The 13,910-nt window shown below is 44.9% G+C and overlaps 1 protein-coding gene across 3 annotated transcripts in view; it reads left to right on the top strand.

Moving 5' to 3' along the window:
• LOC144784230 (uncharacterized) overlaps positions 1–13,910 on the top strand; it is a 1,557,451-nt gene that overhangs the window by 680,663 nt on the left and 862,878 nt on the right. For all 3 annotated transcript variants that reach the window (XM_078662879.1, XM_078662880.1, XM_078662881.1), the window contains 3 exons: positions 4,598–4,682; positions 7,883–8,100; positions 8,802–9,044. In XM_078662879.1, coding sequence (XP_078519005.1) covers positions 4,598–4,682; positions 7,883–8,100; positions 8,802–9,044 — 546 coding nt within the window. The remainder of the gene's footprint in view (positions 1–4,597; positions 4,683–7,882; positions 8,101–8,801; positions 9,045–13,910) is intronic.

Here is a 13,910-nt window from a genome sequence, read left to right as displayed (position 1 = left end):
CATGGGTTCCTTGCTCACTTTGCCACTGGATCCAAGCTAGCCAGGCTGATGAGGGGTGTTACCCTGAAACCGGTCTCAGGATGCTTGTTTCCTGTCCAGAGAAGACCTGGCTTGGCAGTTCAGGCTGGACTGTTGCCATTAGTAACAGGGTCAAGACTGATTTGCAAATAGCTGGGTCTGAACTGGGGTGGCGAAGTGAGCTATCGAACGATGATGGATTCAACCCAAATCTGTGACTTGGGTTGAGTGTCTGAAAAGTTTCAGGGCTCCGTCCATCATCTCCTTGTGTTTGCTTTGTGCACACTAAGTTGGCAGGGTGTGCCCAGGCGTCGGTCACTTGCTCACTTTGCCACTGAATTCAAGCTAGCCTGGCTGATGAGGAGTGAAGCCCTGAAACCGGTCCCCAGATGCTTGTTTCCGGTCCAGGGGGGTGCTGGCCTGGCAGTTCGGGCTGGACTGTTCCCATGAGGAACAGGGTCAAAACTGATTTGCATATGGCTGGGTCCAAACTGGGGAGTGGCTTAGTGAGCAGAAGAACAATGATGGATTCAATCCCAGTTCTGTTACTGGGGGTGATAGTCTGAAAAGTGTCAGCACTCAGTCTATCATCTTTTTGTGTTTGCTCATTTATCTTACACAACTAAAAACCATTGGTAAAGCCAATAGCCGTGACTTGAAGGTCCAATGTTACTTGTTGTATTATATATCTATATGCAATGACGGAAGCAGTAAAATACCTGTCGGGCGACACACTATGCTAAGCACAGATTTTAGCTTTCGTATTTATTGCCACTCCCTTAATTACATCGGCCACACCACTTTGAGAGACCCCCCCCCCCCCTAGTTTCTTAATTCCACTTAAAGCCCTGTGCCTGACTCTGATATAGATTTGGTGAGTAAAAACCCGCCGTTATTATGCTCTAATGCAGTTGGGCAAGCTTGAGTTAGAGTTCATGGATGTCTATCCTTATCTTTCTTTCATTGTCAAGGCAAACAATATTGCATCCCAGGTTTCTTGTTCCCCTTCTCCCCCCCTCTAGGTTTGCCCTGCCAATATTAGTTGGAGAGTTACAATGTTTCACACTACATCTTTTAGCCAGCAAGAACACAAAGTCAATAAACCGGCACACCATTTTCTTTTGTAGCGATCTGGGGGCATGTGTATCAAAATCCGTTATTGCGATTCTCAAATAGCGATTTTTTGAGAATCGCTATTTGAGAATCGCAAAACAGGATGTATTTAAAAATTCGCAAATATTTTGGGATTTCTTGGTATTCCTTAATTGCAATTAGCAAATTGCAAAATCGGAATTAAGGAATACCTTCCCATTCATTCCTAAGGGCCAGGAGGCCCATAGGAATGAATGGGAAGTCATTCTCAATTTGCGATTCGCAATTTGGGAATCGCAAATTGAGAATAATTGCAAGGGTGCAAGGGTGTCATAAGGACACCCTGATGCACCCCTGAAATGAGCATGTGTGTGCATATGGCGCACATACATGCCCTAAAGGCATGTATGTGCGCCACATGGCACTTTGAAAAATGCCAAAAAGTGAATTTTTCAAAGAAATCGCAAATTACCACCAACTTGAAGTTGGTGGGAATTTGCGATTTCTTAAGAAGAAATCACACAACTTGGGTGCTTGTTACATAGCATTTAAGGAATCGCAATTTGCGATTCCTTAAATGCTTACGCAAAATTGAGAATCGCAAAATTAGAGATTCCTTAATAATGCGTTGCGAAAATGTCTCGTACATCGTGTTTTGCGATTTTTTTTTTTACTAGCAAACGCTGTTTTTTTGTGAATCGCAGCGCTTGCGAATAAAAAAACGTTTCATACATATGCCCCCTGGAGATTAAGTTGAATAGACTTTGGGTTTGCACTTGTAAATCTTGTTTAAGAGTGTCAGATTCTGTCAGAGATCTTTTTCCAGCAACGATGCGTAATAAGACCGGTCTGTAGCAAGTGTAGAAAATTAGCTTCACTAGTATTCCACGTTGGACACGCATTAGGCACCCCAGGGTTCATTTTATGCGATTGTTGTGGCATTAAGTATGTTTGATGTAATATAGAAGTATGTTTGATGCAATATATGTTTGTTTTATGCAATATATACGTATGTTTGATACAATATATAAGTATGTTTGATACAATATATAAGTATGTTTGGTGCAATATACAAGTATGTTTGATGCAATATATGTTTGTTTTATGCAATATATAAGTATGTTTGGTGCAATATATAAGTATGTGTGGTGCAATGTGTAAGTATGTTTCGTGCAATATATAAGTATGTGTGGTGCAATGTATAAGTATGTGTGGTGCAATGTATAAGTATGTGTGGTGCAATGTATAAGTATATGTGGTGCAATGTATAAGTATGTTTGGTGCAGTATATGTTTGTTTTATGCAATATAGAAGTATGTTTGATACAATATAGAAGTATGTTTGATACAATATATAAGTATGTTTAGTGCAATATATAAGTATGTTTAGTGCAATATATTAGTATGTTTGGTGCAATATATTAGTATGTTTGGTGCAATATATAAGTATGTTTGGTGCAATATAGAAGAATGTTTGCTGCAATATAGAAGTATGTTTGATACAATATATAAGTATGTTTAGTGCAATATATAAGTATGTTTAGTGCAATATGTTAGTATGTTTGGTGCAATTTATTGGTATGTTTGGTGCAATATGTAAGTATGTTTGGTGCAATATAGAAGAATGTTTGCTGCAATATAGAAGTATGTTTGATACAATATATAAGTATGTTTAGTGCAATATATAAGTATGTTTAGTGCAATATGTTAGTATGTTTGGTGCAATATATAAGTATGTTTGGTGCAATATACAAGTATGTTTGGTGCAATATAGAAGAATGTTTGGTGCAATATAGAAGTATGTTTGGTGCAATATAGAGGTATGTTTGGTGCAATATAGAGGTATGTTTGGTGCAATATAGAAGTATGTTTGGTGCAATATAGAAGAATGTTTGGTGCATTATAGAAATATGTTTGGGACAATATATAAGAATGGTGCGATATATTGTGTTGTACTTGAGCCTCAGATTCCTGAAAGCCCTAGTAGAAATTGACAGTGCTCGCACCTATTCTGCATCAGTCAATTCCTCACTTAAGACTTTTTGACACATATCACTCGGTTTTTAGTTTTACCCATGTCATTATCACTCGGTACACGATGAAACAGCTTTTGTCGCCCCTCGGCTAAATAGTGAGAAGCTTGTACAGCACAAAATGTAACTGTGGTGCACTTGACCCACATCATTATTGCTACATAGTCACTGCCACAATACTGTAGACTATAAATTGGCCAGTGGGATAGGTTATAATTGTTAATAATTATTCCAAGATAAGCACATCTGCATTATTAAACAGGTCACCCGTGTGCGTAACACACTACTCGTAGAACCCATTGCTGTGTTCACCCTTACATCCACAGTAGCACCGCAGCAAAAGCAAGTGTTTAAGTCACGTTGGCTTCTGCACGCAGGAAACTACGTTTCAAGCAGTGCCTGAAAGTGTATGTTAGTCTGATAGTTCTGAAGACTGTTACAGTTTCAAACTGCACTTCTGGAAGTGAGGAGTCCAGGACAGCACTTTTAGGTATCGATCAAATCACCAAACCAACTTGCCGCCCACCGCAGCTGTGCTGACATATAACATAGGTCGATCGTAGTTTGAGGCACCCAACCAGCCCACCTGTAATCAGCTACTGGAGCTTTTTAAGTGCCGCCCTCTGAGTCCCTCCTTATTCCTTGATAATCCTATCCCATTTAGTGGCAAGTGTGTCTTATTTTCCAGACAATTCTCCATATTTGTCGCACATTTCCTTCTAAAACGTACCTCTTCGTGGGAGGGACCCTCCTCACTTAGGTTTCTAAATTACTTTTTGTAATACGTGAGTTTTACTATAGTACTACTAAACGTACTACTAAGTGCAGGTTTTGGTTAGGCTGCTTCCTGTGCGGGGGTAATTTAGCAGGTTGGAGACAGTGAAACAGTTAATAAGGTACAGTCACAGCTACATTCCTGTGCTAACTCGGTGAACTTGTATGGATACGCACAAGTGTAAATATATCATCTGTATTCTTGTATTTTTTCTTTGCCACTGGCTCTCTAATGACCTCCTGAAGCATTCAGACTTGCAAGCTCTTCATTTTGACTCCTGCTCTCTTTCCATTCTACCCTTTCTTATGTTGTATGCTTTCTGTACTCCCAATTGCTTCCAAATATCTACCACCTGTTCCTTTACTACTGCTCCTCACTCTCTTCGGGGCTGTCTTTCCCCACTACTTTTGCTGTCATTTCTCCTTACTCTTTTCCACTCCATCATTCTTTTGCCTGCCATTCAGTCATTCACCCATTGTCTTGCAGACGCTCTTCTATACACCTTCGGCTGGTGCTCTTTTACCTCTTCTAGACGAGCAATGCCATCTTTTGATTTTATTAATCCTCTACTACGACTAGCAAACTGGCTCTCAGCTCCCAGTCCTTCACTGTTCTTCACTCATCTCCAAGTTAATCTTCCTTTCTTTAACTTTGTGTTTTATATGTATTTGAAATGTCAGGGTTTGGCCGAGGACTTCTCCCACCCGGCAGCAGAAATGCGAGAGCACAGGAGCACCTCTGGCCACCAGAAGGAAACCGTCTCAGGTGAGGGAGTATGTTCTATCCCAGGTTGACAGACAAGGCTGAGAAGTTTTGGATAATAGTCACCAGTGCAAATGATCAAGAAATGGGGTCGGTTTTTCTATCATTAAGGCTGATCAGCAGCTGCAATCAAAGTCCCAGGTCATGGCAGTAGGCATTTAAGCAGCATCAAACATATCTTCTGGCTGCAGGCTCTGAAGTTTGACTTTAAAGCGCTCAGAATGACAAGCAGGTCAAGGCTGGAGGACGGTCCCCAAATCTTGGTAATTGGCGACTGCATAGCATCGCGTACAACTTTGCCTAATGTTCAGCAGATGAGAAGTGTGAGCATTGGGGTCCACTGCTCTGGCTTGACAGGCAGTGAGGGAGCAGAGCCGACAGCTCAGGTTGATGTGTAGTGGGGGGCGGGGGAAGAAGGTCTACAGCTTTGCATGGCATTCTAGCAGTGAAGGAACGTCTTGAGTGCACACCGACAGCGAGGTGCTGAGCCACAGTACCGTACAACGACCAGTAGGGAATCATGCTGGACTGTCATCCAGTGGCAGCAAGGACTGTGCAGAGATTCCCTTTTACTAGTGGCTCGCCCTCCAAAAAGTACTATATTTGCAGGTCCCTATTGCAACACCGCACTTTTAAGGCCATCATGCATTGGAGGATGATCAGCACGGAATAACGCACAACAAAGGATTTTTTAACTTACATACAGTACATGGATCTGATCGTAGATGATGTGGTGGCAAAAATAATCAGAACTGGTAAGGCTTTGTGTAGCAGTTTCCGCAGCTGAGCTGAGCTGAGCTGAGCAAGAAACCGGAAAACTCAGAAACCAGCATAGATTGTAATACCTTTCAGGGATATTTCCTAGAAAAAGTGGAGAACATCATCTCAGAAATAAAAAGTACCACGGTGAATGGACTTGTCCTACACCTTGATTCTTATAACTCCACGGACCACACTATTATGGAGTTTCCAGAGATGGATGTGCTGAGTCTGGAGCAACTGATGGGTAGAACTAAATCTGGTTCCCCAGCTGACCCGTGCCCTCCTAGTGTTTTCCGTGAGGCACGTCCCATACTGGAGGAGCGTATTATCTCCCTCCTTAATAGATCTTTAAAAACAGGGTACCTGCCTGCTGAATTCAAGGAAGCGCGTGTTAGGCCCCTATTGAAGAAACCCGGTGCTGATCCTGTGGTCTTAAAAAACTACAGACCAATCTCGCAGTTGCCTTTTCTTTCCAAGATTCTAGAACAGCATGTCCTGAAGATCCTATCCCTTCACGTGGAGTCTCATGATCTACTCCACGAGCGACAAGCAGGATTTCGAGCACATCACAGCACCGAATTTGTGATGCTTTCGGTGCTGGATGAACTAAGAGGCATGGCTGACATTAAGAAATCGAGCGCCCTGATTATTTTAGATCTGTCAGCGGCGTTCGATACTGTCAGCCATGCCATGCTCTTGGAAAGGCTTGACAACTTCGGGGTGAAAGGTGTGGCCTTTAAGTGGCTGAAATCCTTTCTTTTGGGAAGGACACAGAGGATACAACTGGGGGACTTGACATCAGATGTGGGGACTCTTGGGTGTGGGGTGCCCCAGGGCTCCGCGCTGTCCCCACTGCTGTTTAATTTATATCTTCAGCCTCTGATGGGTCTCTGTCCAGCATGGGTTGCAGAGTTTTTAACTATGCTGATGATACTCCGCTTGTTCTGAGTATCGATAACACTGAGGCCGCGCAGTCCCAAGTACAGAATATCCTGAGGTATACGGTTGGATGGATGACGGGAAATCTGTTAAAGATCAATCCAGATAAGACTGAGGTATTGGTAATTCCATCGGCCACCTCACCTTGGAGCGATCTTTACTGGCCATCGGAGTTAGGCCCAACTCCCAAGCCGAGTGCAGCTGTAAAGAGTTTGGGGATCAAGTTGGACTGCGATTTGTCAATGGGCAGCCAAATTTCTTCTGTTGTTGGGAGCTGCACGAACATCATCAGGCAGCTACGGAAGCTAGCCCCAGTTCTTTCTCAGGATATGCTGCGCACCATCGTAGCGGCAACCATTATCTCTAGATTAGATTATGGGAATGCCCTTTACTTAGGCCTCCCAAAAACTCTGACTAACAGACTGCAGGTCGTGATGAACGACGCGGCGCGATTGATTTTTGGACTCCCAAGAAGGACTAAAGCTTCTCCTTTGTTGCAGAGCTTACACTGGCTCCCCATAAAGGAGAGGGTAGAGTTCAAGAGTCTATGCACGGCTCATAAAGTAATTTACGGCCATGCACCGGCTTATATTAAAGACCGTTTGGACATCTACAATCCAAAAAGAACACTTAGATCTTCAGCCTCTCAGCTGCTGATCTGTCCGCGGTACAGATTGGTGACTAAGGGAGGGAGAGCCTTTTCTGTGCTGGTCCCCCAGTTATGGAATAAGCTGCCAGAGGCACTGCGTAGAGAGGTAAACCTCCTAAGGTTCAGAAAGTCTTTAAAGACATGGTTGTTTGGGAAGGCTTCGGTTGTAGTATAGGTTGTTGTATTAATCTTTTGTGTTATATGTAGTTATGGTACAAATTCCATCGGTATAAATTCCATCGATTTCCACGCGCCTAGAGACCTGTAGGTGATTGGCGCAATATAAATCCAACATACAAATACAAATACAAAGCTGCTTTAGCACACAAGTGAAAATATCAAAAGAACAGTGAAATCTCAAGAGCAGTCCTAGTATGGCCTGACATGACTGAGACGCTGGCAGTACCATCCTCCAGCTCTGCAATGTCTCCTAGGGTCAGTGGCTGCTCTGAGACCCCATTAGTGTATGGCATTAACTGAGGTCGGGGGGGGGGGGTAGGGGCGAACACTGATATAGCCTCAACACTCATTGCCCCGTTTGAGATAGTGAATCAGCGGATTTAGCAGCTTGTGTCCCAGTAAAGCCTTCGCTGAACAAATAGGACGGGAATGTGAAGGAAAGGATCCTTTCATGGGTATACAGCATAACAAATAGAAGTTTGGGTAGATAGTTCTTTGTAGTGCATGATGATTATTCAAATACTCCCCTTCCATGGGGGTCCTTTTGATCAAAGGTTTTGATTTATGTTTATTTGCATGTGTTTGTGTTTGTGGTTGCTTACAGGATTAGTAGAAGATTGGGCTTGGGCAGACATTGCTAAAGCGGTCAATGTTATTATTTTGATACTTGTAGGACTGAGGAAGATGGGGCCGGTCGGGCTGGTGTTAGGAATCCATCTCCACCTGAGGACCTGCCAAGAGTCATGGCTCAAGCTGCAGCAGAGCGCCTACATCACACGCACCATAAGGAGCAGGTTCATCATCAGCTGCCTGCCAAAGCAATCTACCGACTTTCCCAAGTGCCTTCGCTCTTCCATCTGGCAATACGAGCAGCAGTGACGCTCATGACTGGTAGGCTCTATACTAAGGTCCAAGACCAATCTTATTGTATCATGGTATGGAATAAAGAGTCCAGGCATTTCTGTCTTCTGAGCTCTGTTTGTGCAAGGAATAACAACCTATAACAACCTTCCTCCGGCATGTCTTTTTCTTCTGTCTTGGTATGTTACTACATGAAGTAAAGGCCAACCCATGAATAGCTATATCTTATCCCATACACATTGACTTCATAGAATAAAGATCACCCTGTGTTCAATTTAGCTCTTCTCCTGTTACTGGAATAAAGATTATCCCCTGACCATTTGTTTCTTTTCACAAAGAGCTTTATGTGATGCACATCATCACAGGTGAGGTTTGACTCCTTTCTTCGCTCATTGCATGGAACGAAGATCATCTTAAGACATGGTCCTGCCTTTTATTCCAGAATAGCACTGTGTGAAAACAGACCCCCAAGCACAAACTTCATCTAGTGTAATTTCATAGAATAAAGACTCTCCTTGGACATCTTACTATTGTTGCACATGATTAGATTCACCCCAGACTTTTCTCTCCTGTCTATCTTGTTGTATCACTTAATGGAGGAAAGTCCTTGTCTAGACATGTCTGCCTTTCGTTGCTCTCTGTATCATTAAATTGTTTAAAGACCGCTTCTTTGTTCATTAATACAACCTACGTCTGCTCTCAATGTCATTGCCTTTCAATTCTCTTTGCAGCTCCCAGCATGCAGTACTGCAGCAGTCTTGCTTCTTTGACACCTGAGTTGGCTGAGCATCTTATTGCTTATATGATCAAGGAGAAGCTTCTCCGCCCCAAGAGCCTGGAGCTCTTTTTTGGCTGTCAGATCCAGAAGATAGTTTTGAATTGCTACCCCTATGCAACCAATGAGCTTGTGCGACAGCTGCGGGCCTTCCACACTCTCAAACACCTCAGCCTCGTATCCTGTTCCCTAATCACAGGTAATGATATTAGTTGTGGATAGTCGCTAGCTATGTCCATGGATCTTGTAAGCTTTCATTAACTTTGTGCACGTATAAATATAGCTTGATGTGTTTTTATGCACCACATGCACAGTCACACACACAAGACTATGCATGCTCTCACCAGCACCTACATGGATGTTTGAGACCTTGTGAGTTCACTTGTTAGATCCCTAAACACAAAAATAGGAGGAGTGCAGTTCCTAAGGTAGGGGAGGGGATGGGAAAGACAAATCCTTTGTCATGTTGCCCTCACACACCTCGAGAGGTGTCATGCTTCATCATTGGGCCTTGCTCGTTTTCGGGCCGCGCTGCAATGCTCGACAGGCTCACTGTTTCCGGGACTCTTTATCGGAGATCTTTTTAAGAAGCCGTAGGGTGCGTGCGGGTGTGGGGGCAGGGAAATTGTGTGTACACTGAGGTGGTGATTTAAAATAGGTAAGGCACAGTCCTGTGCAAAGCTTTAATGTTCATGGTAGTGCCTGCCTAAGTAGAAAAGAGAACGCGGATTTCCTGTTGGGATCTAATGTTCCCGGTGGACGAGCGTTAGTGAGAGGTCGACATGTTTCATGCCCTGGTGTTCCAGAAGGATTCGTAAATGCACATGTCATGGTGTGATCATACATGCACAATTTATAGTGACTTTGCACATGCCATAAGTGTCTTCACAAATAGTCCTCAAGCGGAGTACACTTGAGGTTCAGTGCGATTGTACACCGTATGAGCAGACACACAAAACATTAAGCCACTTCACATACAGCAGCTTGATCAAATGAGTCCTGGTGCACGCTTACACACTTCATATGCAGAAACACAACAGGTCTTGTGTCTTCTTTTAATATGCATTGAGTAAACAAGACAGGGTTCTCTATCAAACACCACATCAGCTTGATTTCTCTTCCTACCTGGAGAGCTAGCATACACTAGGTGTGTCTTGTCTTCCCACACACAGACATAGAATACGGTCCATTGTGGGACTGACTCTAAAGTGGGACTTACCTTTTGGCGGCCACTAAGGAGACAAAAGATGAAACCATCATGAATGTACTGGTTGCCATATTAATGCATACCTGTGTATGTCAAATCATTTCAACTGAAGAACACACATTTCAATGCCTATACTTCTGTTGAAGATGATTGCTGCATGCAGTCTGGTGAATATCAAGTAAGAGACTTGGTTGATTGCCAGTTATGAACCTGAAGACTGAGTGCAGCACTATCTTTAGTCTAGGGTAAATAAGCGGAGGATAGGGTTATATATTTCTGCCAAGATGGTGCAGGAAGATAAAGGGCCCAAGTCCAAATAAGACGCTCTACAATTTTGCGGAGTGCTATAGAGTGTGTTATGTGTCGCAGCCCAGACAGTCCTGAGCATGATACTGATGGACAGTGCCCTAAAAGAGCCCCTTGTTAGGAGTTTCATAGTGATAATGGATCAGTGACCAACTACAGAGACAAAATGAACCAGAGAATATCCATGGTGATGGTACTAATTAGCTTGCTTCATGTGTTTCTGTACAGTACGAAACAGTCTGTTCATTCAAAAGACTTTTTTTGTAGGAAAACAAGTGTTTGTGTTCTCCACACACACTTTAGGAAATTTAGCAAATGTTGCTGGTCTAGCGAGACCAGCAGAAAATAATTTCAGCAACCTGGTTGCAGTTGTGTGACTGGGTATTTCTAGTCAAAATCTTTAGGAGTGCCGACAGGAATTTAATTTTGTTTCTTTGTGAAGGCACTGAGAGATCAGCTATAGACATGTGGAAGAAGGATGGGTAATGATCTCAAAGTACTTCTGTCACATGCAGCTTTCGCCCATATTACCCGCAGTGCCACATCTTTAAGCTGCATGGAGACTGTAATTCACACCCTGCCACTACTGTGACCATTCGAATAGTCACTGGTCTGCACAGATTCCTTGGGTGAAAGCAGAAAAACCTGAAACAAAAGATATTCACCATGTTTTTCTCTATGATATTTATAAACAGTGGAACATTTCCATGCAGGTGCGGGATCCTGGAACGCACCAACAGAGTGGTCAGTTTCTTCCCTTTTTTACTCACAGCTGTGAGAAGTTGACCTGGTATATGCTGCTCACTAGTTCTAGTGATCACCTTGTACCATGCCAAGCAACCCTTATGATGATTGGTTGTAAGTCAACCTTGTAGACAAGCTATCCTAGGGGTAGCATGGACTAAGCAGTCTTAGGCTAAACTCTGTAAAGGCATGTGAAGCAAGCTGTTTTACCATACACAATCCCCTTGAATACCAAATGAAAGGACACCACACAGATATATATTGAAAATATATATAGATTTATTTACTACAAATATCCCCTATACTCTTTATGAGCACAAAAGCATAAGCGTTAAAACAAAACACAGTTTAAATATACAAAAGTTGCACTTTTGGATGAGCCCTAGGGGCCACCTAAACCATATACTAAAATAGTGGTATAAGAACCACTATGGGGAAAGGAAAGAGGCCTAGGGCCTGGGGAATAGCTGGAGCTGTTCGGGACTAACAGTGATGAAGTCGGGAAAGGCCCGCGGGACTCGGGTGCAGCGCTTAAAGCGCACGCATGCACCAATGCAATGTCAATGGTGCGTAAAAGTTACAAAGTTAGTGTTTTAGGAACCTTCCGATGGACCTACAAGGACCGCACTTTAGACACAGGCACTAGAGGTGTATACCAGTGTGGGAACACCGGCGTTGCTGAGTTACCTCACCCACAGGAAGCGGGTGCACAGGTGCGAAGTAGTGTCGGGTTTCGTCACGCAGGTCGATGGTGCTTGGAGCTCAAGATGCTACAGGCGGGTCGTCGAGGAGAGTTCCGGTGGATCCAAGGGTGGATCTGAAGAGGTGAAGACCTGAAAGCAGAGGGGACAATGTTCAAAGTCACTAGCCAGTGACCACCGTGGAACCAGGATGGAACCAGGCAATGTCCGGTGCAAACAGGTGAAGAAGTGAAGATTGTCTCTGCAGCCACGTGGACACGAAGAGGTCAAGGACGTCCAGGAGTCGATCACGAGCTGTCCCACGAAGGCTCTCGCTGATGGCGGTGTCGGCAACTTGATTGGAGCAAACAGGCCTTGGCTAAAGCAAGCCACGCAGGAATCGATGCAAGCTTCTCACTCGGACCAGCAAGGTCAGAGCGGGTGCTCCTTTTCAGGGGAGCAAGGGCCAGTCTGGAGCAACCAGACCAGTGGTGTAGTTCGTCGTTTTCGTGGCCAAAATGGCCGCTAGCCACGTTGCAAGTGGCCTGGATGGCGCGTCGAGTGGCAAAGTGCAAAAGGGCCCCACGCAGATCGTGGAGATTCTGGGGGGCTGATCTTCGGTGCAAATGCTGCTCGGTGTCGGGGCTTCTCAAACCCCAAAGCACAGCGTCGAGGGTGCCTCGGGTGCTGCGCAGTCAGCTTCTCGGGGGTCTTTCAAGAGGTCTGGTCCCACGTCTCTCGGTGCCTCCACGGGTCTCTTCTTTTCAGGGACTGTGGATCGGGCTCTGAGATGTCTGGGAGTCTGGGTCTTGTCAGGCTCTGGGCTCGGGCTCCGGCGGGAGGCGGCGGCAAAGCAGACGTCGAGTTGTTGGTTGGTGCCTGTATTCACAGGGTGGTCACTCCTTGGCCACAAGGGAGATTCTCTTCAGTCTTCTGTGCAGCAGAATGTCGAAGTCCAGTTTTCATCTTAGTTTCAAGTCGAGTTCAGGATGATCTGAAGTCCTGGGACACAGCTCCTACTCTTATTCCAATTCTAGGGGCCGGATCACCTCCTAGGTCTCTCCTCTGGGTGGGATCGGGATGGGGGGCGGTTACACCCCCTTTCCTTTGTGCAGCTTCGCGCCAAGACTGGGGCTGGGGAGCCCCAGCACCGGTTTGAACTGGCAAATGCACAGGGACACCTTGTGTGCCCCAGGCATGTCTGATTCTATTCAGCCCTGTCCTACCCAATACACAAAATCCTGTCTGGGGTGGTGCTAGCACCTCCCAAGGTAGGAAACCCTTTGTCCAAGCCGCCCTCGCTGGAAGGACTCCCAGCAGCAGGAGGTCAGACTTGTGTCTGTGGTGGCAGCATCCATTTTGTGATGCTAAGGCTCACGTTTAACTTTAACCGGGGTTCAGGTTAGGTACATGTCGTATCCCTCTAGAAGGGTGGAATGCTACCCCCGTCGCCAGAACTGGCGAGGGGGTAGTATTCCAATTCGTATGACACCTTACTCGACATGTTTTGATTAAGCCAAACCAAAGATAGCATTTAACCGCGAGGTTCATAATGCACTTAAGAGTATATGGTATGGCAGTATCATGAAACAGCTAAAGGACTTGGTTCCGAAAGCTGCAGACAGGCTCAGCTCATGCCTGAGCACCATCTCACATATTTCCACGCACTCTGCCTCCAGGACTGATGAGGCCTTCTATAGGAGTGGCTGATAGGAACATATGTGTCCATTTTAGGTTAGGTATAGGCATAGGCATACTACACCTAAGTAAGGGGTGGTTACACCAACTTACCCCAGCTGAGTGATCGGCCAGTTGTGTCAAATATGGAGGCCAGGCCAGGGGTGGCACAATACGTGCTGCAGCCCCTGGTAGGCCTTGGAAGCACCTATGCCCTGGGTACCTGGGGTACACTGTTACAGGGGCCAATAAGGTGAACCAGTTCCAATTTCGTAATGCACCTAATGTGCATTGGCATTAATTTAGAGAGAGAACAGCAGGCTGTGGGTCTGATTAGCAGGCCCACAGCCATATTAAGTCATAAACCAGTGAAGCAAAAAGCAAAAATTTGGGGTGACCATAGGATAGCAGACCCTACTCTCCTATACAACCCCCCCCCCCAAACGCAGGG

This window comes from Lissotriton helveticus, chromosome 10, assembly GCF_964261635.1.
Source record: "Lissotriton helveticus chromosome 10, aLisHel1.1, whole genome shotgun sequence".
Classification (NCBI taxonomy): domain Eukaryota; kingdom Metazoa; phylum Chordata; class Amphibia; order Caudata; family Salamandridae; genus Lissotriton; species Lissotriton helveticus.
The sequence above is the reverse complement of the archived record's forward strand: the minus strand, read 5'-3'. Positions and strand labels throughout refer to the sequence as shown.